At 40.2% G+C, this 27493-nt stretch overlaps 1 protein-coding gene across 3 annotated transcripts; it reads left to right on the forward strand.

Annotated features, from left to right (window-relative positions):
- Positions 1-64: 64 nt before the first annotated feature.
- On the forward strand, positions 65-25832 carry AFG3L2 (AFG3 like matrix AAA peptidase subunit 2). Of its 3 annotated transcripts, none has more exons than XM_066991208.1 (17): positions 65-289; positions 4142-4241; positions 4717-4785; positions 5774-5889; positions 6800-6952; positions 9449-9523; positions 11062-11186; positions 13515-13788; positions 14362-14499; positions 17817-17970; positions 18609-18716; positions 18863-18988; positions 20025-20135; positions 20694-20809; positions 21745-21945; positions 23506-23700; positions 24820-25832. In XM_066991208.1, the coding sequence occupies exons 1-17, from the start codon at positions 176-178 to the stop codon at positions 25060-25062; spliced, it is 2418 nt and encodes an 805-aa protein (XP_066847309.1). In that variant the 5' UTR covers positions 65-175; the 3' UTR covers positions 25063-25832. The 3 variants fall into 3 exon arrangements, with proteins under 3 accessions (XP_066847309.1, XP_066847310.1, XP_013034848.1); XM_066991209.1 differs by having other exon boundaries at positions 11065-11186; XM_013179394.3 differs by lacking the exon at positions 65-289 and adding an exon at positions 405-714.
- The last annotated feature ends 1661 nt before the right edge of the window (positions 25833-27493 follow it).

Below are 27493 nucleotides of genomic sequence, written 5' to 3' on the forward strand. Positions count from 1 at the left end.
CCGCCCCCAGACGGCGGCGGCAGCGGGAGGGGGGAGGCAAGTTGGCGGCGTGCTGACGTCACGCGCCGCGCGGGGGGGGGCGGGGCGACGCGGCGGCCGTGGCGGCGGCGGTGGGGCCGGGGGTCGGTTGGCGGCCGTTAGTGGCCGTTAGTGGCCGTTAGGGCCGCTGGGCGCCATGGCGCACCGCTACCTGCTGCTGGCCCGGGGCGGCTGCTGCCGCCGGGGGCTGCCCGGGGCCCGGCTGCTGTGCGGGAGGGGCCTGCTGGCCGCCAGGCCCGGCCTGGCGCAGGTGAGGGGGGAGGCGCGGGGCCGGGCGGCCGCTCCCCGGCCGTTGGGGAGGCGCCGGGGGGCTGGGGGGGGGGGGCTGGGTTCTGAGGGGGTTTTAGGGGTTGGGTTTGGGGGAGGAGGGAAGGGGGTGGGTGGTGCTGCGGGGCTGGGCCTGGGCAGCGTGGAGCGGTGGGGGGTGGCTGGGGGGCGGCTCCCGGGGGGGCTGCGGGATCCTGGCAGCTCTTGGGGGGCGTGGCTCCTGTCAGCCCCAGCTCTTGTGGGGAGCGGCCCCTGTCAGCCCCACGACAGGCCGGGGATACCCCTGGGAAAAGGGCGTCGCTCAGTTCCTGGGCCTCTCGCTGGCACCCCAGGCAAGTCCTGGGGTGTGTAGCGGGGAGCTGCTGCACCTCCGTACTTACAGAGGTATCGCCAGGGATTTACAGAATGGTGAGAGGAATATGCGTAAGGATGTCAGTAACTTTTCCAAAGTATCGCTATTTTTTTTCTTCGTTTTTAATGCTGAAATTACGATGGTCAACTCAGACCGAACATTAAGACAATAATTAAAGAGTCAGCAGCGCTGCTAAGATGTCAGAAAGCTGATTCTGATCTCTGTCAATAAAATATCGTGGATGTTCTTATTTGGAATGGATCAAAGGGACTGTGGAGAGAACCATATTCACCCTGACATCCCCATGGTTCTATAAGTAGCAAAACAAGTTTGTTTGTTTCAGGAAAGGTTTAAAAAAAAAAAAGAAGTAGTGGCTTTTAGCAAAACAAAATAAGTAACTGACCTGAAATTAATTTTTTTTACCAGCTTTCTTTTCCTTCCACAACATACTTTTATGTAGTATTTTGGTGACTCTTAGGTAGTAGGGGTAACTCTGGGCTTAATTTTGTGTTCCACTTAAGAATTTTGAGTTGGGGCGTGTTTATGGATGAAGCGGTAAACTCGCAACTCTTCTGAGTTAGTGGTTTCTTGATTTTTTTTTTGCTTACATAACTGAAAGAGGATTTTCTGTTCTTGCTTAGTGTATCCCTGATTTGAAAAAGAAACAACACGTGGATTATGGTTGTAGTGTTTGTGTGAAGTCAGTAGTTCTGTTTATTTAAGCTTATTTTTTCGTTGAACATTGGAATTATGGAGAAGGCCTTTCTTTGGTGCTAGAGGTCGTGTGTTTGTTAAACGCGGGAGCAGCAACATTTTCATCTCACTTCTGGGGTGTTCTAGCTGTAGAACTGATTTTGGTGTACCTCAGACTTGCTTATCTTGAATTTCTATTTAAAACAAAGTCTTAATTTTTAGGAAGGTGTCACAAAGTTTGACTGAAATAAAAATAAAAGAAAAAACTACCAGGGTGTTTGCATGTGCTGTCTCTTGCACTCTCTCTGCTTTGACAGCTCTTTCATCTCCAACTGCGAGAAGCTCGCAGAGTCTCCTGGTACGCACCCCAGAGAGCCACGGTGCTCCTTCAGCATCCAGCCCAGGCATGTGCTGTGTGCTTGCCCTGCGCTTTGGCACCGGGCGTGCTCCTAGCAGCTGAGGCTGCTGTGGCACTGCCGGTGCCAGCCAGCCCGGGGGCAGGTCCTAGATCAGGGTCAACACGGTAGGTTTTCATGTTGACAGTCTACCCAGTCAAAGAAATAACCCCACGCGTGTAGCGTGGTTCTACCGACCTTTGCGTTCCTGGAATGTTGCAGCGAAAGGAAACAGCGTTTTGCAGGGGGTAGACTCCGGTGAGTCAGCAGGCAGGATGAAAGTGTGCCACCCAGCCTCGGTCAGGTGATTTGCTGGATGTGCCGTGAAACTGGTTGCTTCCTTTTCTCACAAAATCAGCTTTAAAACACTCATGTCTGCATATAAACTTAACAGGCGACTATACGCTTATTGTTCATAGAACTTAGGATCTGTAGGGACCATCCGGTAAGAAATCGGTTGTATTAATCAGGTCTGCCCCAAAGCTCTGTCTGCTACTTTGCCTGCCTCCATCTCCCTCTCTCACTTGAAACCTGATTAAACTGTAACTTAATTCTGTAGTAAACCTGTGCTGGTCTAGCTGAGCCAGGCAGTTGGATCTGGCTTACTCAAACTTTTCTTTTAAACATGAGCAGTTACTTTCCTGTTTCTTTAGAAATAAAAAGTAATATTCAGAAACCTTCAGTTAACATAATCTGAGTTGCTGAATAAATAAATCTCAAATTTTTGTTGTAGGAGCCCAGTGATGTAGAAAGAAGCCAATATTAGCGGACATGGCTTTGAGTATCATCTGTCGCTGCGTTTGCTACCTGTTTGTATTTGAACTAAAGATGGGTTGGTCTGTGGCAAACTGTTTTTATTTGTTTTCCCTCACAGATTCATCCCACTTGTCCTAAAGTTTCTTCCAGGAGGAAGCACGCGTGCTTTTGCTCCTGTTGGAGGTCCTGGCATGTTGGCCCTGGTGGCTGTTCTGTAGATTAGTGGTTCTCCGGGTTATCTGCACTGCACATGTTTTACGTGATCAGTAAAATACCCTTTTGTATTTCCAGTATCAGCCTTTGCTTAAAGACACGCCATGGCTGTGTCAAGCGGCTGAAGAATTCCCCTGACCTCAGTCTATAGCAAAATAAACAAGGACGTTTTGGCATTCCTCGAGGTTCCAGCAGGTGGAACTAGATGACTGCTCACAATAACTGCGTGCTAGTTCCTCAGTTAGTGGGGTATGGAAGGGGCAGCTCCCAGGCAGAAGGCTTCAGGAGAATTGGAATTTAATTTACAATGTGCCAGTATCCCTAGGGGTAGTCTTAGCATATAAACTAGTATCCTACCAGCTCAAAGGTCTTGTCTGTAACCACTAAAATATAACAAAATAGTTACGGGGATACTAACATTGAGCTTTCCTTCGTTGAGCTGTTCTGTCTCTGTTGTATGTGGGTTTTACTATTTCTCAGATAAATAGCTTCTGATCAAAAATAACAGGAGACTGAGCGTTCCTTTGGGGCAAAAGGAGACAGAGGCAGTAATAAAGTCAGTTTCATTAGAAAACATCAGAGGATTTAGTCTCTGGGGAAGTCTTGATATGAGTTTGTTTTTTTTTTTTTTTTAGAAGTGATGGGAAAGCTTAGGAAGGGGATAAAGTGTGTGTTTGTTTTTGGAATCTGAAGTATGTCCTAGAAGAAGAGAAGTTTGAACTCTGTAATAACATTAGGTTTCACTGTTTTAAAGCAGTTGGTAACAATACCTAAAGTTTCCTTAAGAATTAGTCATTTACTTATTTTTTCTTCATTGCACTTAAATGGCAAATACCTTTTTTTTTTTTTTAACGGATCTCCACCTACACAGGGGTTTAGGTCCTCTTTCTGAGATGTCACTCCTTCCATGCCTTGGTGTCTTAGCTAGACATGAGCACTGACTGATGTATCCTTTTGGATTCAAGCAGATCTTTCATATTCAGCAGTTGCGTTTTTAACTGTCTGGAAAAGTTGCAGTTCTTTCATGAAAAATAATCCATTACAGTGTAGGTCGTGCTTGCACAGTCACAGTTAACATTGTGCTTAAGTGGCATTCAGCTGGTATTATGAAATATTTCCTGTAGCATCAGTGTACAGGTGTTTGATGTTTGTACCTTGTGGTATTTCCTGCTTGATTTTTCTCCTTTATTAAAGAGCATTATGGTTCTCCGTGAGATGATTCTCTGCTTTTAGCAAATAGAACAAAACTGTCTGCATTCTAGAGATTACCGATTTGATTGCTTTTTCCCTATCTCGTTGTTCTCTTACCCTCTGGTCTGCAGCAGCTCTTACCAAAACTCTACAACAGACCTTATAATATCTGTTAGAGAACTTGAGGACTTCATTGAACTTTCGTGTTGCTTTATATTTGTTTCTCATCTTTCAGTTCCGTGAAGAAGTTACCACTGGTGTTACCACTGACAGAAGTACGGTCTTGGCGAGTGTAATTGCTGCTTGCAGAAGGCTCTTCTCTCAGCCTCCCAAAGGTGCGTATGACTTTGATCGCGGACATGAAGCAGGCAGCCTGTCTTGCTGAGGACTGCGCGTGGTTGTGTACCATTTAGGTTTGTTGTCTGTGGGGCAGTAAGCTCTCTTATTAACCAGCCATTAGTCTTAAGATGGGGCATTGATTTTCTGGCATTTTTAGGGGATATTAAAGAGTGACTGCAGTTTGTTCAACTTAATATTAAGCCATGCAATTTTCTGTTGAACTATGTTTGCCTGTCTGGTTTAAAGGACAACTTTAGGTTATTAAATACATCTGATTTTTTTTTTTATATCGGTAGTAGATTTGTTTATGGGAACCTGGGAGAGCTCTTCAACAAAAAGACAAGAATAAGTTCATACTTTGTAGTTGTGCTGCTTCCTTCTTTTTTGTAGTATACGTTCAGCTTGTGGCTACTGAGGTGTAATGATAGGTGTAAACTAAAAATTACTTGCTTTCTAACTCTCTCTTGATAGGATTTGAAAAATATTTTCCCACTGGGAAGAAAGCTAATGGAACTAAAGGCGCAGCTGGAGAAACAAAAGGTACAAAAAGCTGCTTGATTTCAGCTCTTTTATTCATTTATTTATTTATTAGGATGTGTATTCATTAGATTTTAGCATAACCTTGGGTTTGGTATTTTTTCATTCGTTTTTCAGGGAAGATATTTCTGTACCAGATCAGTTTAAAAGTACAAAATGTTTTTATAATGTTATTTTGCTTTTGTATTTCTTCTGGGATAATACTTATTCTTACCTCTCATTCTTTTGTTTAAGTGCTTGTCCTTAACTTTTTGTTTTACTGTCTCCTATTAGCTGACATAGTCATGCATTCAGATATTCTCTGTAGTTCTCAGCTTTTCCTAGAGCAACGTGAAGTACAGTCTTTGCTGTCCGGAATAACAAGAATTGTCATTCTGGGTGGGGATCCAGAACCAGCACTTTAGTAAGGACGAGCCGTGTAGCCTGGTGCTTGAAAGAGGAATTAGTAGTGTCGGTCTGATACCGTGCTGTGCTCGTTTCTAAAATATGAAACAGGACTCCAACCTGTGATGTCCTTAAAGCCCGAACTTCAAGAGGAGCATGTTATGACCAGAGGGGCGGGGTGAATTCTGGGAGGAGGTGTTGCTCGCAGTGTGTGGGGTTTTTGTTTGTTTTTTAAGAATATATATATTTTTAAGAATAGTCTTCAGTGTCTTGGATTAGTGCCGTAGAAATATATTTCATGTTGTCTCCCTAACATGCTTTTTTATGTACTTCGGGTGTTTTTCTAGTTACTGGTGTCCAAGTGTCATCAGTTACACAATTAACAGACCCATCTACTGTATGATACAGATATGTCTGCCAACTAGTGGACTATATGTTTGTTTCTCTATGAAAAATGTACTTCCGCATTGTCTAATTAATGAAGCATTATAAATTAGTTCATTCTGCAGAACTCTTTAATTTTAAAACTAATAAGAAAGTGAAAAGTCACGGTGTGAGATTGGTATAAGATATAAAGATGTGCTTTTTGTCTTCTGTTTTCTGTTAGAAGCAAAGCAAGCTAGTGCCCGACAGCCTAGTGGGACTAGTAGTGGAGGAGGTGGCACTGGTGGAAAAAAAGGCGGCAAGAAAGAAGACACTAACTGGTGGACCAGATTACAAAAGGTCTGGACTTTAAAATATCTTCCTTTTTGGTACTAACTATCTTAGAATAACCTGGTGTGCTTCTTAGACTTTTTTTCTGATTGCATAAGTTCTTAAGCTTCCAGTGACTACTGTTTTGTTATAACTGGCTCTAGGTGGCTCCCCCACTCAGTGCCTTTCATAACTAATTGTTTTGGATGAACCTACAGAGGCATCCAACTCTTCTTTGACAGTTCGTGAACGTTAATGGAATGGTAAGGTATCTGAATATCATTGTTAGCAGCCAGTATTTTTGTAGGGGAGCCTCAGGCCTTTAAAGGTTTCGTATTTTGTCTCAAAAGGTCAATTTGAAAAATTCTGCTGACCACGCAGTGCTTGGCAAAGAAGCTAAATAAGTTTCCTGTCGGCCCTTGTGACATTAATGGAATATTTATATGAGTTTAATTTTGTAATTTGTGTTAACTGTTTTTAGCTGTAGCACAAAGATTATAGCGTCTAGCAGCACAAGAATATTTATCTGAATTTACTTGGTATGCAGGCTTTTTTCATCCCTTCTGTTTTTTTCTCTTAGTTTCTTCCGTTATTTTTGTATGGCTTGCATGTAGTCCTAGAGTACAGGGAAAATTGTGTTAAAATGGAGGGGGAAGAGGTCAGATAACGGATGACAATTTTTTTTTTCTAAAGAGTAGTTTATAGATGAAAACTTGTTACTTTTTGTATAGCATTTAATGTTTTTTTCTACTAACTTTGTCATTTCTCAGTTGTATCTGAAGCTACTGCAGTGTGTTCGTACAACAAAATATAGTTTTGCTTGGCGTTCTCTGTGGCAACCTTGAGGACAGGAGAAGAAGTCAGAAATAGATACTGGAACTTGTCTGTTATGAACTTACTGTATTACAGACTCTAAAACTCTTTCTTTTTTCCCCCCTAGGGTGACATTCCTTGGGATGTCAGGGAGTTTCGTATGTACGTAGTGGGAAGTTCTTTCTTCTGGACAATGGTTGTATATTACTTCTTCTTCAGGGTTCCTGGGAGAGAAATCACCTGGAAAGACTTTGTCAATAGCTACCTTTCTAAAGGAGTGGTGAGTAGTCAGGGGAATCAAAATGACAAATCAGCACGCTGCTTCCCCACTTAGGCTTGTATCTGTTTGGCTGCAGAGTGAGAACTAGCTCAGGAACAGCTTTCGAGGGAGAGAGGATTTAATTATCATCATAATCATTTCCTTGTCTGATGATCTGAATGGTTGTATGAAGGCTTGTGTCGGTTCAAGGGAGGAGAGGGAATGAGCAGCTTGGGATAGAGCAGCTTTGTTGGATAGCTCATCTTCACGCTGGCTTAAGGAGGCAGTGTAGCCGCAGTCTCTCAGGGGATGGTTTTATAGTACATCTAAGTTGATTTAATGGTTTAAGCAGGCATGCCAGCTGCTCTTGGAAGAAACTTACTCCCATCCCTAAATGCTTCCATTAGCCCATCCCTGGGCTGGGGGGGTGGAATTCTGCTCGTTTCATTCCTTAACTTAAGTCAGTTCATCAGGGAATTTGAGGAGCAGTGGTGCTAACAGAAAGGTGGGGGTGGGAAATTGAAGAATCCCTTCTAGGGGCAGTGAACTGGCATAACCGTATTGTAAAATAGTCTCCTTCACTTGCTTTCTCCTTTTATTTCTTCTTGCCCTCCTACATAAAGCTACTCCTGGAGCAGTCAGTTTTATCATCAGCGTCCTATCTCTGTGTATAACTTGACAGCTTTCCACACTTGGAATAATAGGTTGGTGACGCCCCAAAGTTCAGGAATTTGAATGCCTTGTACAGGCCTTTTCCATGTCAGGAGTGCTTGGCTCTGTTAATTCCATGTTTGTAGCTTCTGCTGCAGGTTAGGAAAACACAGGCTCGCTTCCTCCTCTAGGTTCCAGACGTAGGATTTCACGTTAACAGCATGCTTCCTACCCCTTTGTTGTTTTCATAAACTGCTAAGCAGGTTGTTTCCTATCTTCTTTTTTTTTTTTTTGTCTTAGCAGCTCTGCATTGCGTACTACGCTTCTACCCTTCTGCCCAGACTGTATCTCATAGTTGTGTTCTTACTTGGCAACTGTGTGCGCGCCTTGTGGAACAAAACCTCACAGATTTTACTCGTAAAGCAGCTAAAGCACTCACTCAGTAAATATTAGTTTAGCTGTAACAGTGAACGAAGCCTGAACCCTTGTTGCAGAAAAGCGTTATGAAAGGGGGTTGTTGCATAAAACAAAGTCTCTTGGGCCTTTGTAAGATGTAGTCTGGGTATTCCAATAAGCTAAATATGTAGCCATCAAAAGCTGTGGGCTGCCATGGTGGTGGCCAGTTAATTGGGAGAAGACATCAGCAATACTCGGGTGACATGGTTTTTCAAAACAAAGGTGTTCAGGTAGTCCTGCATGAAGTCAGGCTAGATACAGAGTGGCTTCTTAGCTTGTGTTTTGCATCAGTTCTGCCACAAATGGCCGCATATAGTGAGTTCAGGGAAGCCTTGCTAACCTGCATACAGCTCAGGCTCTACTTGTAGTACCATTGTTAGTTTTAAAAACTTGAAAAATGCTGAAAGCTGTTATTTTAAGGAAAGGAGCAAAAGAAATGGAAGGAAACAGTTCTGTTTCATTTTCACTAGCAATGGTAAGCTTTAACTGATTTCTGAAGAGATCCTGTCAAATGTAAGAAGCTTATCATTTGAGAACTTTTCCATCCAAAAAAGAAAGCTTAATGTTTTTATATGTGAACCTGCAACTTGATTTTAGTTTATGTTGTGTCTGTTACCTTAACCAAATTCTTTTAACTAATGAACCTTAAGTTGTTTAATATGGTAGTACGGGAAGCCTGATATATTAGGAGAAATAATTGTAGAACAGATGTAAATTTTCCCTCATTCTGTTCAGTTTTTGTTTTTGCAAGCTCCAACGAGTTTGGCAGCACATGGTCTACTGTTTCTGGTGTTTGACCATTGAAATAGTTAAATATTGTTTAACTACTATACTGCACCTCTGATTTGAGCCAAGGTGTGTGGCTTTTTGTGCTCTTTTCTCAAAAGAAGTATGAGGTCATCATTTCCATCTGATTTACTAATCATATATTAGCTTCCTTATGTTGGAATTAATGAAATTCAGTTGAATTGTCACTGAAAGAAGGTAAGTGAAAATGAACCTGGTGAACAGCATTCCTAGTGTGTAAGTTTGGGTTGGAAGGGAGGTTTTGCTATTTCTTGTTGTGCTTAGGATTGAGTCTAGTTTGAGATTTTTAAAACAGAGCTGTTTATAAGCTACCAAGCAAAAGTGTATGAGAGTGTTTGAAACAATTCAGTATAATTCGAAACTTAGAATTTATTGTGAGATATTTTTTTTCCTTAACAATAAACTTACCTTATAAAGAAAAAAACTTGATGCTTTGCAGAATGCAAACTGCAGATTGTGGAACCATCCTGATCTATAATGTGAATTTTATTCTTAGTGGAAAATAGAAGAACATACCTGGCGTATGTAGCTCTGTTAGCTGGGACGGAAGTGTAGTGATCGTACGCTCAAAGACATAACGTGTTTTCTCCTTTCACCCTGCAGGTGGACAGACTTGAAGTGGTGAACAAGCGCTTTGTTAGAGTGATCTTTGTTTCAGGAAAGTCTCCTCATGAATGGGTAAACGCTTAATAACGTCTCATGTATATGTATTAAAACAGCAAGGTGATCTTTTTAGATAAAGCTTGATGCAGAAAACTTAAGAACATTGATGTTCTTTTAATGGAAACATTGTTTGCCTTATTGCTACATTATCACACAGTGTGTGTTTGTCGCTTTACTGTATTGATTACGTTTTGCCACAAATATCTTAAAACTATGCCAAGTAGTTCCTATCCAGCACCATGCTCTTAACACAAATATGCAAACAGGAAGAGTGAGAAATTGTTGAAAGCTTTGTATTTCTAACCACTGTTTTCCATCTGCTAAGGGAAGTCCCAGCCTTAAGCATACATTCCTTTGGATCTTTTCTGTCCCAAAAAAGACAGAAGCTTTTAGCCAGTTACTTGATAAACAAGCAGACTTCTAACTTTGTTGCCGTTTGATACTATAGTCTTTAAAATTAAGCTAAGGGCTCTTATTCTCAAGCAGAGTACTTATTCCATGTTTCCTGGTAACACGATAAGGTAATACAGACTGATGGAGATGGAAGTTCTCCAAAGAGGAATACTCGGAGGCAGAGACCTATTGAAAAAAATAATAATAAAGCTCATATACATAAATATGGAAACTTTTATTTTGGGCGCATTCTCTGCCAACTGTTCAATATACAGGTGGATGTAATTTCTTTCTTACTGTATTTCATGGTTTAGAGAAGCTTTATCCAGTTACCTCTTCCTGGGTGGTGGGTTGGTTGGTTGGTTTAGTTTTGGAGTTTTTGACTTTCTGAAATAAGGTCTGCAAGTCCCTCCAGGGTAGAGTGAAATCTGCAGCAATTACTTCATCCGTGGGTTTCAGTGTGACTTATTTATACACCTACTCTTTAGCCCACATACCATAAGTTGCCTTAGTTTCTCAATCAGATAATGCTTAGGATTACTTTTTTTTCTCCAATGTTCGAGTAAGTAGGGGCAAGTCAGGCAGGTCATGGTGCAAAAGGGGAGATTGTCTTGAAACTGTCTGGGTCTCAACACTGTTTGAAAGTAGTCTGGAGTCTTTTTCAGGTATATGTTATAAGCTCATGCTGTCTTTTGTGAAGACATACAACTTGAAAGTTAATATAGACTCCAAAAATAGAGAATTGCCTTTCTCAACCAGGAAGGCTGAGACCTGGAGAGGTAGTTAGGTTGTACCACTGTGTTTGCTGTTCTGACTGTATAGCTCCCTTCTACTTCATCTGTTTATCAATTATCTTCTAAATATCTCTCCCTCCCTTTGTTCATGGAGGAAATGCCAGGATTTCAGTCTGCTTAAAGTGCACAAAAAAACTGTTGGGTGTATGGTTTCTATAGAAGCAATGACAGATTCGGGCTGGTAAGCCTTAGATTTATTAGATGCATCGTGCATCAGTTGCATGCTTTACAAGGCGACTTAAAATGATATTTTTGATCTGAATATGTTCAGAGGTTTGCTCATGTGTTTTAGAAGAAGTTGGCTTGTGATGAAGCTGAGGTAAGATAGGGCATTTTGTGGTGATCTCTGCTTTTTCTTTTTTGTAGCAGTACGTCTGGTTTAATATCGGTAGTGTGGACACTTTTGAACGGAATCTGGAAACTGTGCAGCAGGACCTGGGAATAGAAGTGGAGAATAGGTTACCTGTAGTCTACTCAACAGAGAGCGATGGGTAAGAAACTGTGGGGTTTTTTTAGTTGTTTATTTTTTTAAAGTATCATGGTATCTTGATAAGAAATTGTTATCTTTACAGTGGAAAAGTGGAGTTGGAAGACATGCCCTTTATGCTACACTGGGTGGCAGTATTATCAGAACAATAATCTTGGTTTTGTTTCTGAATGTCCAATGTAAGAGGACCTGTTCTCAGTACTTTATCTATGTAGAAACCTTAGTCCGTAAATATTTCTGTTCACAATTAATCCTTCTTTCACATGACTTGGACAAGAGCAGGAGTCAGCAAAGCACAGCAGTAAGGCTCCATAGATCGTGCTCATGTAGATTTTTGAGTGGACAAAATATGGCATAGAACTACAGTATATTGACTAAGTTAGAAGATGGACCACTTTCTGCCTGCAAATTCAACAGAAGCCAAATTCTCTGGCCTTGCAAAAAGGCAAGATATTGGTGATTAAGAAAATCACATTATTGTGCTTGTTAGCAGGAACTTGAAGATGTATCATGCTTTTAATCACCAAAGTTGCGTAAGCAAAATAGTGCTAACATCTGATTTATGGCATTGTCGCTACCCTGGTAGGGAATAACTGCTCCAATATTAGATTTGTGTTCTTTGTGTTGGTCTTCTGTTCGTGAGGTTTATTGACTCGGGCTTTAGCAGAGACTAGAAGTCTCTGATGTGGTTTTCTGAATGGCTTAGAAGCCTTGTCTTTAATCCCAAGAACTATTTTCCTTTTCATCTGAGTCAACATGTTAAAAACAAATCCTGCTCATGTCTATGAAATAGGTCTGTCCCATCAGAAAATTCAGCTTTGGATGTAGTAGCTCATCTGGACCTGCTCCTGGGCACCCTGCTCTGGGTGGCCCTGCTTGAGCAGGGGGTTGGAGGAAGTGACCTCCAGAGGTCCCTGCCAGCCTCAGCCATTCTGAGAGTACTGGCGATAAATGGTTGTTTGCTGACTGTGTTTTCATTCTTGATATAGTGGTGTTTTTTTTTTTTTATTTTAGGGGGGAGAGGGGAAAGTTTGGTTTATTTCTGCAACATGTTTTACAAAACTGCTACGTGTTTGTGGCAACAGGAGAAATAGTACCCTTAACTCTGGACTGTTCTGGGACTTCACAGAGGATTTCTGTTCCCTGTTTTGCTACAAGCTGTCCGCCTTACTTCTCTGTTCCTGTCTAGTGGGGCATGCTCTTAAGTGCGCTCATAAACCTGTTAAGCTCTTGCTTAAAGAAATCTGGAAAAAAGAGTGGCCAGGACAGCACTGTGCTTGTGTGAAGAGGCTGCACATCAGCCTGAGGCTTCTCACAGCAGACTGGAAAAAGCATGTCAGTTCTGTGTCGTCTTTATCCTCACACAAATTGCTCACTGAATCCCTTTTTCTGGTCATGATCTTTCTCTTTGTCCCTCTACTCCTCAGAGTCTGTGCTTCAGAGAATACAGTTGCCTGCCACTTTTTGCTTTTGCCCCAGCAATGCCACAGGAAACAGGAGAGAGCAGCAGATGTATAACAGATTCGGAATCTTCTAAATACCATAGGGCGATGAAAAGCCCAGCTTTTCCTTTTCATCCCAGGAATCTGGGATATCAGTAGAGCTTGGAATTCTTCTGATAACCCGTGGTAGTGCTTCAATTCAGTATTTTATTGTTGCTGAGAGTTGACAGAATGTCTTGTGAGCTGTTCTTACCAGAGGAGAAAAAGAGAGAGACCTAGGGGAATGGGAGTGGGTTATATATTTGAGAGAAACTTCTGCTTGAAGGGGTAGCGTATACTGATTATATGTTACCCAATACAACTTATACAAATGGTTATTTTGTCAAAATTCTAGTCCTGTGAATTTACCTTTAAAGGGCATGGAAAATGAACTACTACTGTTTACTGGGTAACGCAGTTTTCCTCTGTAAACTTATCACTGTCACTTGATGTTGTGCTTGGTTTAAAAACAGACAACAAAACAAAACCCCAAACTGTCACTTGTTAAACACTGAGAGTAGGGATGTGTTTCCCTCTAAGACTATTATTTTTCATTTTCCCATGGGCATGGGCTAATGAGGATGGGCAATGAAAAATTAATTCCAGTTCTTTTAATTACAAGAGTTGTATTTTTTGGCTAGTTTAATTTCTGTAGTTCAGAATCTTCTTTGTTCTCACATTTTTGTTTATCCCCCAATGTGAATAACTTGTAATGTTTACAAGATTTTTGCAAGCTCTTAGAGTATTGGTGCTGAATTTGTTCAGGAGTGCTTATCGTGGAACCGGTGATGTCCAGTAATGGATTTTTATAATATATTTGGTTTTCTGCTTTGTTTTGTTTTTCTTCTTAGATCATTTCTCCTGAGTTTGCTGCCTACGATCCTTATTATCGGGTCTTTACTGTACACATTAAGAAGAGGTCCTGCAGGCCTAGGTCGAGCAGGGCGCGGAATGGGTGGACTTTTCAGCGTGGGTGAAACCACAGCCAAAGTCCTTAAGGATGAAATAGATGTTAAATTCAAAGATGTAGCTGGCTGTGAGGAGGCCAAATTAGAGATAATGGAGTTCGTTAACTTTCTGAAAAATCCCAAGCAATATGAGGATCTGGGAGCAAAAATTCCAAAGGTAACGGAGTGATGACTGAACAGATGATGACTTGATTCTTTTGGTAGTCCTCGGTATTTTGAATTGGACTAGGAATGTTTAAGTAGGCAGTGCTTTCCAGCATCTGTCTTCTCACAATTAGAAAAAAGTAAATAGGCAGTAAGGGCCAACAGCTTAACTATAGTGCCAGAAGATTTCTCATAGAATACTTTATCCGTTTGTATGAGTCAGAAATGGTACATAGCATGCGTGTGTACCATCGCTGCATGTGATGGCTATAGAATTGCCTGTCATTTTTTGGCTGCGCTGTAGTGGCAGCCCAACTGGTGACAGGCCATTCTTTTAAAATGGCAGATGAAGAAATCACTGGTGCCATAATTCTAAGACAACATAGCAGTGTTGTATCTATTTTTTTTCCTTTTGCTGGTTTTAATGACAGATTAAGCTTCAGTTTGTTTCCTTGTGCATTTTTAACTGTGGTAGAAGAAAAATCAGTGGATTCAACATCATAACATGTAGAAGATCTTTATGTAAGACATTTCATAGAGTTACATTGTTTCCTTCTTGAGGAAAATATATCTGTTTCTCTTGCAGGGGGCAATTCTGACCGGACCTCCAGGTACTGGGAAAACACTTCTAGCTAAAGCTACAGCTGGAGAAGCTAATGTACCTTTTATCACAGTCAACGGCTCCGAGTTCTTAGAGATGTTTGTTGGTGTTGGTCCAGCTCGAGTAAGTCTTTGGCCTTGCTGTTTATTTGTGTTGGTTGTTGAAAGGATGCTGTCAAATTTGGTAGGCTGCTTAATTATAGCTTCAAGCTATAATTAAACATTCATAGCTTTAAGTTACTTCATCTATGCAGATTACAATGTCAGTGATGCCAGATGCTTGCTTAAACACAAGGATCTTAGATGCGCCTTTCATAAAAGGAGCTAACCCAGTTCAATATCTGGTTGTAGGCCATCTGCACCCCAGGGTTTACCTCTTTGCAGAAATTAGAAACAAAAAAAAACATGCAAACAGAGCAGAACTCTCTTCAAGCTCTGCTCCGAACTGAACATACCAGCTGGGTCAGAAATAGGTAGTTTATTTGGCCACTGCTATGGGAATATCTCCTCCCGCTCTTAAATCATTCATATTTCTCTGAAGAACTTTCTTTTCTTTGTAGGGTCAAACTCTTAAATATAGTTGTCTGGGACACACAAATGAGCTTCTGGTTGAAATAGGAGTCCAAGGATCATGGAGCTAATCATTTAATTTCTGGAGATCAGGTGATTTGAATAACCGAATGCATCAGAAGTGTAAGACAGACAGATACTCTTTTGCCATAATACATTTTTAATGAGCTATTTCAAGTGGAAGGTGTTAACTCTGTTCCAGTTATTTTTTTATTTTTTTTACTACTACACTTCAGACATTCAGTTTTATATCTATTTGTGTCTAGGAAGAAGGGACACTTATATCTGCCTGTTTAAAAAATATTCTGTAAACAATTTACTGAAAATATTTTGTGAGGCTGATAACACCACAAAGTAAGTTTCCTCATAATGTCCAAAATTACACCTCATTTCCAACAGCTCTTACCGTCACTAAACTCCAACCATCTGGTCTTAAGCCTCAGAAAGTATATTTTCAAGCTGATGTTCTTTTGGAGAAGTTGAGTTAAAATTAGTTTGCTAGAATTTCTGAGAATAGATGTAAAGAAACTTACCCATTTTTCACTTCTGTTTAAAAACTAATTCCTCTAGCATGAAATGGAAATGCTCTAGGATCTTGATTTGAATTTGAAATTTATAGGGAGTGGCTTTTACCAGATATATGCAGTGTTTGTCCTGTGAAAATTCTCTGGAAAACTCATTCTAAGTACTGTAAAGCCTTGGAAAAACTACAGTTTTCATGTGGCTGGACTTAGAGGCTAGCAGTTGAACTTTTCCAAGATTTGTTCCTGTTTGTCAGAGCTGTGTGTGCAAATACTTCTTGCTAGCCTAGGTCTCTTCTGGTGACCTTTTCAGGGACTTCTTCCAGTAATACAGGTGGGAAAAGATAATCGAAGGCAGGTAATTGTGGGTCTTCTGTAAAGAGAAAAGGGAAGGGTGGTGGGGACACGCCAGTAGGTACAGAGCTTGAAACTGAAAGAACAGGAGCTGTTTATAAAGGTTCAATATAGGAACTACGCTGGGGGAGAGGCTCCAATGAGGATGCAGAGAGAAACTGAAAACGTGTAAGGAAATTGTCAAAAGGAGCTGCTATGGTGGGGACAGGGTATAGACAGAGGGCAGGGAAGTACATGCAGAAACTGATAACGGTGTAAAAAACACGTATGGTGACTGAAAGAAAGTGACTGTTTGAAAGGTGGGAGTTGAAAAAATCATGCCCTGTAGAAGGGACTTCACTGAGAAGCAGTAACAAAAGAAACAGATGTATTTTCTCTGGGAGAGTGTCAGATATCCTGAAATACTAATGGTGATCAAAATGCAGTGTCATCAACTGTCCACACATACCTGAAGGACCCAGAAGCAGTAACTTAATGTCTTTCTACTAATTTATGCAGGTGATTATCACCTCTTACTGCCAAGTGACATCTGTTGACATAACAGTTGCTGCTTCAGCTATGAATCAAAGTTTCAATACAGTTGACAATCTCTGGTGTCTGTAGAACTGAACGTCAGGGAGTGTTTTGGTTTCATTTTCTATCAATTTGGTAAATAAGACAGTTGTGAATAATGGTAAATCGATTGTAAATTAGGTTATGCTATAATTAAAAATTTTTATATAGCCTTAGTTTCTTTGTTTGTTTGTTTGTTTTTAGTTCTGTTACTTCTGAGAAAGAGTTTGCCTGGATCTCTCAGACCAAAAGATAGGAGTTCACTTTGAGCATCTGACACTGTCCTTGTCTATCACAATTCTCCATGCTTCTGTTCATTGTACTTTTTTTTTCAAAACTCTGGTTACAAATCAGAATGACTTTCCATGGTACAGCATCCTGTCCAAAATTTGTATCATTTCACATCTACTGTACTCTGTGTTTCTTCAGAGAAGTCGTCTGTAACGTACCAAGCTCTGAGCTGCATATAATTCTCACTCAGGTCAAAGTTCTTCCATAATTTTTCATTTCCTGTTTGTGCCAGTTAGATCCCTCAGTTGTAGGTCTTGTTGACTTGCTGAACTGGTTTTAATGAAGTCCTTCTGATACATTTGTGGATGGAATATCGTGATGTTGCATCTTAAAGCCAATCACATTTGTGGTGTAACTATTACAGTAGGGTTTGATAGGCAATATCTTATCTGGAAAAAAAATCGGGCTTTCAGGTTTTAGATTTACTCATGACTTAGCCATTTTTTTCAGACTTCTGGAAGAAGTTAATTTAACTTCAGAGTAAATGTTTGGAGGTGAATTCAGTTTTCCTAGCCCATGTAATGGAGAGACAGGATGGCTAAGAGTCAGTATTGATAACAACATATTGTTAGAGTATAATGGCAAGTGCTTGAAAATAAGTCTTAATTTCACTGTGGGAGCTACATCACTCTGTTGTATCTGCAGGAAAACTTAAAATGTTTAATTGGATATAAAGAACATCTGTGTTGTAGCGTGCTTATTTTCATTTCATTTCTCCATGTAGTATTTTTCATTAAAGAAGAACTTAAGAGTAATCTTGCTTTAAATCTTAGAAGTTTGTAGGCCTTTAGTGTTGATGTAATCAACTCTAATAATTACATCTTCTAGAGCAGATGTAATAATTACATCTAGAGAAGATGTAATTATTCAGGGAAAATGGTTATTTCTTAAGGCTTTTAATTAATTTATATTCTTGATTTATGGACTGAGAAAGGATTTGTCAATCAGTGGGCTTCCACATTAATGATTCTTACTGAGTGACAGCCGTGGTATAACTTCCTATTGCACTGAGAGCTGGCTGGGGGATTTGGAAAACTTATCAACAGCCACAGTCAGCAATAGTGATATTGTTACTGATGTACATGCCCCTGCTCCAGCCCCGTCGGTGACCAATTGCTAACTTAGCTGATGTTTGTTCTGTTCTCCTATTAAGGTCCGAGACTTATTTGCTCTTGCTCGTAAGAATGCCCCGTGCATTCTCTTCATTGATGAAATAGATGCAGTAGGAAGGAAGAGAGGACGGGGAAACTTTGGAGGACAAAGCGAACAAGAGAACACGCTCAATCAGCTTCTAGTAGAAATGGATGGTAAGTGCAGAGTTTCTAATATTACATTATAGCAGCAAGGATCTAATCGTAGGTCCTTATAGGCTTAAGTACTGACTGCATTGATCGTTACATTAACATTTGTAGTTTGAGATGCAAGGCCTAAGTGTGCAGGTGACAGCAGAGGGAGAAACAGAGAAATGAAAGAACTGATACGCTTTTCAGACCTGTTAACCAGCAGTTGGGTTCAGTTTAAATACAAATTGTGTTTGTATTAGGAGGCAAATGTTTCCTAAAATGAATAATGCTTGCTTCCTAGAACGAGTAGTGGTGAATTATTTTGTTGCAGCCTGATATTTGCTAAAATTTGTTCAGAAAAAAGACACATACCCCCCCAGATACCACCCATGCTTGTTCTGCAGTTTACTCAGCACTTATTTTATCTTCAAATGGAACAATAGATTAGCCTTTCGTATAGTACTTCACAAAGCAAAGCCCAAGGCCAGTTTTGCTTGTTATGAAAAGCTGGGCGATGCTGTAAGAAGAGGAAGTATTTGCAGATTTAAGATCATTTCTTTGAACTGTTTGTTCTTCTGTGGCTCTGTAAATTTGTCAGTTTATTTCTATTTTTTTATTCTTGGAAGTTCTTTACACAAATTTTCATTGTATTTCTTCAACAGGATTTAATACAACCACAAATGTAGTAATTTTGGCAGGTACCAACAGGCCGGATATTTTAGACCCTGCTCTAATGAGGCCTGGACGCTTTGACAGGCAGATCTACATTGGTAAGTGTATTTGCATCAATGTATGCTTCTGCTTGGGTAACGTACTGCCAAAATCACTGTAGCTATTTACATATGGATATGTATGTTCCTTGCACACATTCAAATATATGTGAAAAGTAAAAATGTTTATTTCTTTAATGTTAAAGGCCCCCCCGATATAAAAGGAAGAGCATCTATTTTCAAAGTTCACCTTAGACCTCTGAAATTAGACACCGTCTTAAATAAAGATAACTTAGCAAGAAAACTCGCATCGCTGACGCCTGGCTTTTCTGGTAAGCAATTCTTAATTCCACTTTTCTCTGCATTTACTATATAAGCATATGCTATTTATTTTTGTTTCATACTATTTTTGTTTTTCTTACATTTGATCTTATCTGGCTGGTTCTCTTATTTTCCTTTTGTTTGCTGGTACAGTGTGAAATACTCTTTGCCTGTTTGATCAGCTCAGAGACTTATGAGAGTTTTAAGTTTGTCTCCCTCAGTCAGGGTGACATGAAATGGCAGTTTCTTCTCTCTTCAGCAAAAAACATCCCAGAAATTTCTCACTGCTAACACTGGTATGCATGTTTTTCCTTTTAACATGTTTGTTTTATTTTTTTGAACGTTGCTTACAGAAGGGTTTGGTTTTTTGGAGTTTGAGTGCACGTTCTCTGGGGAAATTTCAGTTTCTGGATGTAGAATCTTCTGAAAAATGTACTGTAACCTTGTGTTGAATTAGGAATGGGTGTGCAAGCTTTCATTCTTGGCTTGTGGTTCAAAATATTTAATATCTGCGGTGACTGATAGTTGAATTTTTCACTCTTTTTGTGGTCTATAATAAAACTTTGTTTTCCTGGCATCTGATTGTCAACATCTCTGGCAACCGTACCTATGTGGTTTTTCACTTGTTTTGAAACCACGCTATCTCAACAGTATCGCTGTAATCGCTGTAAATAATGTTAACAAGAAGTGTGATGGCTTGAAGCCAGTGGTGTCCCTAGAAGGAATCCTCTCACATCAAGATCTGAGCTATACTGGATCCGTGATGTAGGAAAATTATTCTTCTAAATAATCAAACAAGTACCTCACCAGTCATAAGATCCATGCACTAACTCTACCTAAGAAAAATTCTAAAGCAGAGAGCCATGGTGAATGTATTTAAGTCCATGTCAAAAAATCATCATATACGTAATGAATTATTTCAGTGTGCATTACCTTTAGTTTTAAGCTGTATGAGAATCTGTAAAAATCTAATCCTAGACAAGATTATGCTACAATGAGAGAAAAGTTTTGAAAATGATTAGTAATTCATGCCTTCTCTGTCTTTAGGTGCTGATATTGCTAATGTTTGTAACGAAGCTGCTTTAATTGCTGCAAGGCATCTCTCAGATGCTATAAACCAAAAGCATTTTGAGCAAGCAATTGAAAGAGTTATTGGAGGTAGGTGTGAATTTCATCAGTCATTTATCAAAAAATGTTCTGTTTCAAATTCAAAGCCATGCTTTGAATTTTCTGTTCTTAAGGACTGCATTTTTTCCCCTAAAAACACATGGGATTTAGCAAGTAAGTTGCTGGTCTATTTTGGTGACTTCTGAAATGAAGAAGGGGCAGAGATACAAATTTCATCAGGACACTTTCTAATTTTTTCCAAATTCTTTCCAGGAAAAATAGCTGTTTGGATTTACCAATGCTTTTAACTGCTTCTAGCCTTAATAGTCTAGAAGATTATTTGATTTTTAAAGAGCAAATGTTTTGTTTGAACATTTGAATATTCTTAAGAATTTATGCTTTAAAAGTAGAAAATCTAATCAAGGACAAGGTTACTATAAAACCTGAAAGATAAAAATCTCTAGAAGCTGCAAGTTTTCTTTTGTGTTTAACTTTTCCAATAGATTGGGTACATGGCATCTAAGTATTGCTCACTGCATTTCTAAGTAAATAAGGGATTCAGTAGAGAAAAGTATGTCTGAAACTATTAATCAAATTTATTTTGTAAAGGTTTGGAAAAGAAAACACAAGTACTGCAACCAGAGGAGAAAAAGACTGTAGCATATCATGAGGCAGGGCATGCAGTTGCAGGATGGTTTTTGGAACATGCTGACCCACTCCTAAAGGTAAAGGAAGTTAATATGAACTAGTAATTTAAAAGTAGCATGGACAGCGTCTCTTTTTCCTGTTTGTTTGTTTTCCCTAATGTTGGAAGGTTATTAAAATATGTAATCTTGCAAAAGACATTGAAAGTGTGTCAATGTTAGCGTTTGTTTTGGTTCACTTCTTGTAGCTTTCTTAACTGTTTTCTGACTGGTAGGGTGTTACAGGGTTTGTTGTATGAACAACTCTTGAAAGTGAAAGGGACACGATCTTCCCATGAGACTGCCTGATTTGATAGCTGCTTTTTCTCTAGGGCTTTTAGTACAGGTCAGATGTTTAAATTAATCTTACAAGATTATGCAGGTGTATGCCTCTTGAGGAATACAACTACAAAAATTATCGTCCAGAAGCTGGTTTAAGTTTGGATGCACAGCTTGACAAGTTGAAGATAAAGAAAAGGCAGCCAGACGTGCTGTGACATTCATAGTTTTGCTTGGCTGTGTTCTTAATGTGGTCTGGCTTTCAAGCTTAAAATTTGTCAAGTACAATTTTATGTTGGGAGGAAGGGCTCTAGCGAACATGGAAACTACCTGCTCAGAACACTACTGTGACGCAGAAATGGGATGTCTGCTATGGAAATACTTACAGACCAATGTGTAACTAAAAGATTTTAATTACCAGATTTAAAAATGCCATGCAATCTTTGGAAAAGAGATTACAGTGGTCTTACCTTTCTTTTCCAGATATTCTAGTAGTTGTTATCCCAGTTTAGATCTAGCCAGGGCTTTTAAGGATAAATCACAATGAGGGCAAAAATGTAAACGGAAATAATGTCTGAATTAAACTTCAAGGGTGAGTATGGTATAGGTTGTGGTATTAAATAATTAAGTCAAACCAACAAATACTTTTTTTTTTTTAACACTATTCAGTTCTACCATTCAGTTAATTTTGATTGCAGGTATCTATTATCCCACGTGGTAAAGGACTGGGTTATGCTCAGTATTTACCAAAAGAACAGTATCTTTATACCAAAGAGCAGCTACTTGACAGAATGTGCATGACTCTGGGAGGACGTGTATCTGAGCAAATCTTCTTTGGAAGAATTACAACTGGTGCCCAAGATGACTTGAAGAAGGTGACACAGAGTGCGTATGCTCAGGTATGTGCTTACGTAATACTCCTCCTCCTTACGGTTTTCTATTTCTACTGTTCAACATTAATGTTTTTAAAGGATGTGATTTAATCAGGCATGTCCCTTGAAACCTGACTCAATAAAAGATTGTATGACTAAATGTTATGCTGTTGTATAGAGATGCCGATGATTCCAGAGTCTTAAGGTAGTCTTACAGCAAGAATCTATGCAGTGGGCTTTGAACACTATCACGCATCCACCTGCAGGAACAGGCATGCTGCGGTTGTGTTCAAATACATGTGGAAAATGTATGCTTTAAAAATCAAGTTTAGGCACAGGTTTGATCCTCTGCTGCTGCTTCTAGAATTGCCCTGTTTGAAGACACAGTTCAGGTTTGCATGTATAACTAAATCCAGAAAACCTTGTATTTAAGCACTGTTTGCTGTCAATGAAGACACTAGTTGGTACCATATTAACTAGTATAGGTAAGCAATTTGAAATCTTATCAGTGTAGTGACTCATCTAATTGTAGCTGTGTACTGCTTAGATGCTTATTCCATTTCCTGCATCAACATAAAAGCTGCCATTTTATAAGATGCTTATGAAGTGAGCAAGAGAAATACGTTGGAGTACTTTTCTCTTCCCTCACATGTCATGTTCCCCCTGCTGTCCACCTCCAGCCATACCCCCTTGCTGGTCTCTGGCAAACTTCTTGTTTTCCCAGATCTGAAAGTTAAATGTGTAGGGAAATCCTTGGTAATGCTAATCTTTATCTGTCCTCCAGTGCCTCTTGGTCAATTTTAAATAGAAAATGTTCAGTATGTATAAATTGCTTTTCATATTAAGCAGACGTTGTCTCCAAAGAGATCTAGGGACTTAAAGTTTTGAACGTATCTTTAGGAAGCAGGTTAAGATGCTTCTTTCTAGTGCCGAGAGCTTTTTCACTTCTGAATATTGTTTGTCACACCGATTTTCATCTTGCAAGGCTGAGCAGAAGAGTGCTGCTTTAGTAACCCTCAGATTGATAGCGGTGATGGAGCGAACCTGTAAATAGTAGTGTGAATGTGTATTTCTGCCTCTGCTGGAGTAAAAGGCAAAATAATACAACTATATTTGGCAGCCAGAGGAGCTGATACTCATTAATGAGTAAAGCAAGATGAGATTCTTGTCCCTTTTGTAGGGGGTGGTTGGAGTAAAATACAGCATATGATGGAACAATACCTTTGAGACCCTATACTTTGATCCTTAACTTGAATTTCTGGTAAAGAGTTTTACAGCTTAAGGAAGGTTGGAAGATTGAAATGTTTTTCTCTAATCTGTTGGTATTTAAACAGCAAAGCATTATGTACATCACGAGAGCAACCACCTCCAAATGGTGGTATTTGGATGCTTGAGTTTTAATCATTAAAAAGGAGTAAGTGAAGGTTAACTAAGGAACTTAAGCTTAGGTAGGCTGGAGTATTCAGAGGAGGGTTGGCTTTAGAGGAAAAGATTGGGTCATAGTAAAACGACTTCTTTGCTTCAGTTCTGTCTACCAGATTTATATCAACGTACCCTAAAGTCTCACCATCTCCCCTCTGTTTTCAGATTGTCCAGTTTGGTATGAATGAAAAAGTCGGGCAGATTTCCTTTGATCTCCCCCGTCAAGGAGACATGGTATTAGAGAAACCTTACAGTGAGGCAACTGCCAGATTGATAGATGAAGAAGTTCGGTCGCTTATTAACATCGCATATGAGCGGACATTAACCCTTCTGACTGAGAAGAAAGCAGAAGTAGAGAAGGTAAGCGTTACAGTATTTTCAGCCACCAGCTGGTTAGGTGGAATCTGAATTGAACTGAATAGATTAAAAATAATGTGTGTCTGTAAGAAAGTTTCCTTGAAAATTATTCAGTATAAACTTTAGTGTGCCACGAGATTTAAGTAAATAAAAATCTTTGTGTTGGAACACCTCAAGGTTCTAATGAATGTTTTGTTTTAACATTCCTTCACCAAAATACTCATTTGCAAAGTTGGAGAGAAGAGCCTAGCTACTAAAGTAGATGTCAGTAAATGTACTAGACCAGTATGAAGGGAGAAAACAAACCAAAAGCAACCACTACCACCCCCCAAAAAAATCACAGCCCTGAACACTAAACACCAAGACTCCAAATGATTAGACTGAAAGGAGCTCTCTAAGCAGGGAGGAAATAATATTTCCTTTATCTGAATTACTTCTGAACTTCAGATAAAAAAAAAATTCTACCATCTTCCTTTCATGCCTGCTGGCTACTTATTATGGTCTGCTTCACTGCAGTTGAGACAGCCCTTGTGTACATCCTCTTCTGCCACACCTGAAATCCTGATGCAGCAGGATAATTTCCCAGGATGGGCACCACTAAGTTTGGATTCAGAGGATGGTGGTGGAGTAGGTCACTATCCTGAAAGAGGTCACTGAGTATTGTTTCCACTGAACAGTATACTCACAGGCCCAAGCAGGTTACGAACTAACGTTATACACACTGATCTTTTATGGTGCTCTGTAGCTTATAACCTAACAGCAGCCTTGTCAAACCATCAGGTCTGACTGGGAGAGCACACTTGTTTGGATCTATCAGTTAATGTATCGCATCAGGAACCTTGTGGCAGCAGCCAAGGACTTATTCTGAAGTAACAGTAACTGCAACAGTGGCCTGTTGCAGGGCGTTTTGCCAGATCTTTTAAGTAGGATTCTTTTTTAATGGAATTTTTGCTACCTGAATGCTCAGAGGAGAAAAACCGTGTGTTAAGTGAACTGTGAGCAACCTGTTCCTTAATTCAGCACAGATTCATTTTGATAAATCTTGTCCCAAACTGCCTTAAGCTCTCTCCAAGGAAGAGAGCAAACTGATGTATTGTGTGACATAACTTACTGCTCTTTCAGGTTGCCCTACGACTACTGGAGAAGGAAGTGCTCGATAAAAGTGATATGCTAGACCTGCTTGGCCCGAGACCGTTTGCAGAAAAGTCCACTTACGAAGAATTTGTCGAAGGTACAGGAAGCTTGGATGAGGATACTTCACTGCCAGAAGGCCTTAAAGACTGGAACAAAGATCGAGAAAAAGAGAAGGAGGAGACAACAGATGAACAGGTCGCTAGGCAGATCAGCGGAGGGATCCCCTTTTAACTGCAACGTGTGCGGTGATGCTGACTTGCACTCTGGAAGAGAAATAAACTCACCTCGTTTGTACTCCCAAAACAAACAAATATTTATTCAACCAAACTGTATTAGGGATGGCTGGGAGGGTGATGCCTCGTGATGAGACGAGGATATTCTGCTCCCGGCTTACATATGTGATATCATCAGTTCACTGGTAAAAGGTGATCATCCTTCATTTGTCAGCTGAAGAAACATGCATTGGATTTGAGCTGCAGTGGAATGCCAGAACTGAACCTCTCAAACACAGAAACAGTTCAGATTCATGCACAAACTTTGTGGCACTGGTCTCTCTTTTTTCAAATGTATGTACGCTTATTTAAAAAAAAAAAACGTTTTTGATTATTGATCTAAAATAGACCTGTATGTGACTCGTTTCCAAAGCAGAATCATACAAAATGCATTGTTGAATACTTGGCCAACAGTCTGATCTTAGAAAGTGCTAGCTTTGCAGAAATAACAGCTTTTTCATCTGACCCCTTTTTCTCCCCGCCCGTCATTTTGATTTTAAAAAGAATTTGTTTACAGAGAACTGCCATGTAAGTTGACAGTGAAACTGAACACCCGCTTAAATATCTTAAAACGTACTCATGGTTCAGTGTCCTTAAGTCTGAAACTTAGTTTGGCTCCTGCAGTTTTATTGGTCAGGTTTTTTTACAGAGTTCTGTAAGATATTGAACATATGAATGTGTTGTGTAAATACAGTTTGAGACAATAAAATCAGTACTTTTCTGAGCAAAGTTTCCTTTTTTTTTTTTCTTTTGATGATTTCTTGGTACAGAATTCAGTTTAACACAAAGCGTCTCGAGCATAAAACTACTATTTGTGAGAACAATTCTGCTGTCCTAATTTACCAAAACCAGCAGCCAACCCGAAGATACTAAATCAGATTGAGTGTCATTGGTTTGTTTAACCAAAGCGTAATAATTTTCTCTGCCTAGTTCAGTGCAGTTGTCCGAGCACAGTAATTGCCTTTGGCTTACCTGCTGCGTGCCGAGGCTGTGCTAGTTAAGAGAGCTCAGCTGTTGAGAAGTTAACTGGCAGGCTCCCTGTCCTAGAGAAAAGAGGGGGAGCCTGGTTTAGGGAATGGGTGTGGGCTGTGTTCTGTTTCCCTTTTTTATAAGGGAAGGAGAAGAAACGAAACCTCTGCTGGATAACAAATTATTCAAGGCTTAATCTGCCCTCTCAGTTATAAGGGAATAATTAGGGATTGATTCCATCTGCACGTTGCAACATGCTGGAAAGCGGTAGGGTGGTAGGGGGGGGAAGCGTCTGTGAAAGGTCAGATACAAGCTCTTTGCTTGAGTTATTTGAAGTAAATTGTTTATGGAAATCATTCTTTCGGGATTATTTTACTTTCTCATGAAGCTGTTGCCATCAGTGATGTTGCCTGCTTTGCAGTGAAGGGGAACAAGGAGCGCAAGGTAAGGAGTAATTCAGGGTGTACTTACTGGGCCTTTTTTAGTTGTTAAACAATGTTTCTGTGTGCTACTTCTGATTTTCCTGTTGCAGAATGCACAATAAATAAGCAAACAAACTGAATAAAATTAAAAAAAATAAACTTCAGTTCTTTTCTTACAGGAATCGAAGTTTAGAGTGACTGACTTACTGCCATAGTAAACTATTTTATGTCACAAAAGTGACTCAGGATGCCCATGACCAAGGAAATGAGACCCAGGGATAGATTGACAAAGCTTTTTTAAAATTGAGTCATGAGACCCCTGCTCCTTGAAGGAGACACCCCCCGTGAAAATTTGCAGTAACTTCCACACACCTTGCAGCAGAGCGCGGGGCAAACACCTCCTACCACGTTACTGCGCGGCTCCTGGTGCTGCAGATCCCTGCCCTTCCCCTGCCAAGCAGAGCTCCCGGCGGCGCAGGGCAGGTGCCCGGACTCGGGCTGGCTCCAGCCTCTGTTGATGCCTCCCCGAGGCCTCGCTCTTCTCCAGGGCTGGTTATCTCAGAACAGGCTTTGGGGTGTTTTTGTCACATAATCCGTTTGTTGCTCCCAGTACAGCCTGTGAAAGCGCTCAGGCGGTGTTTACAGCGCTCTGAGGAGGCGAAGCATTGGGTGCCCAACTTCTTGGTGGACCGGTTAACCCTTTCCTCGCATCTATAAGCTTTAAATATACCTGTACTTAATTCCGTGTGTTTTCTCCTCCTATTTCCTGCTGAGTGGAACTTTTTTTCCTTGTTTGGCACAGGCAATGTGTAGCCAGTGCTGAGGACTAAATGTGGTTATGTCTCAGAGGTCCCCAGCCTGTTTCCGCATTCCTTAGTTAGCCCCAACCACCCCTAAAAAAACAAACACAAGCCATACCCAACCACCCCACAAATGCCCTAATTTAACTCTTTGCAGTCTTTACCTGACTCTAAAAGAATCATCTCTCTGGGAAGCGTT

The sequence above is a fragment of the Anser cygnoides genome, chromosome 2 (genome assembly GCF_040182565.1).
Source record: "Anser cygnoides isolate HZ-2024a breed goose chromosome 2, Taihu_goose_T2T_genome, whole genome shotgun sequence".
NCBI classification, from domain to species: Eukaryota; Metazoa; Chordata; class Aves; order Anseriformes; family Anatidae; genus Anser; species Anser cygnoides.

Bases quoted from the DNA above. Each gene is read 5' to 3' on its own strand.
- AFG3L2 (XM_066991208.1), top strand. From the start codon at position 176: ATGGCGCACCGCTACCTGCTGCTGGCCCGGGGCGGCTGCTGCCGCCGG. The intron at 9,524-11,061 runs GTAAACGCTTAA...TCTTTTTTGTAG, and splicing joins GAAAGTCTCCTCATGAATGG to CAGTACGTCTGGTTTAATAT. The intron at 17,971-18,608 runs GTAAGTGCAGAG...TTTCTTCAACAG, and splicing joins GCTTCTAGTAGAAATGGATG to GATTTAATACAACCACAAAT.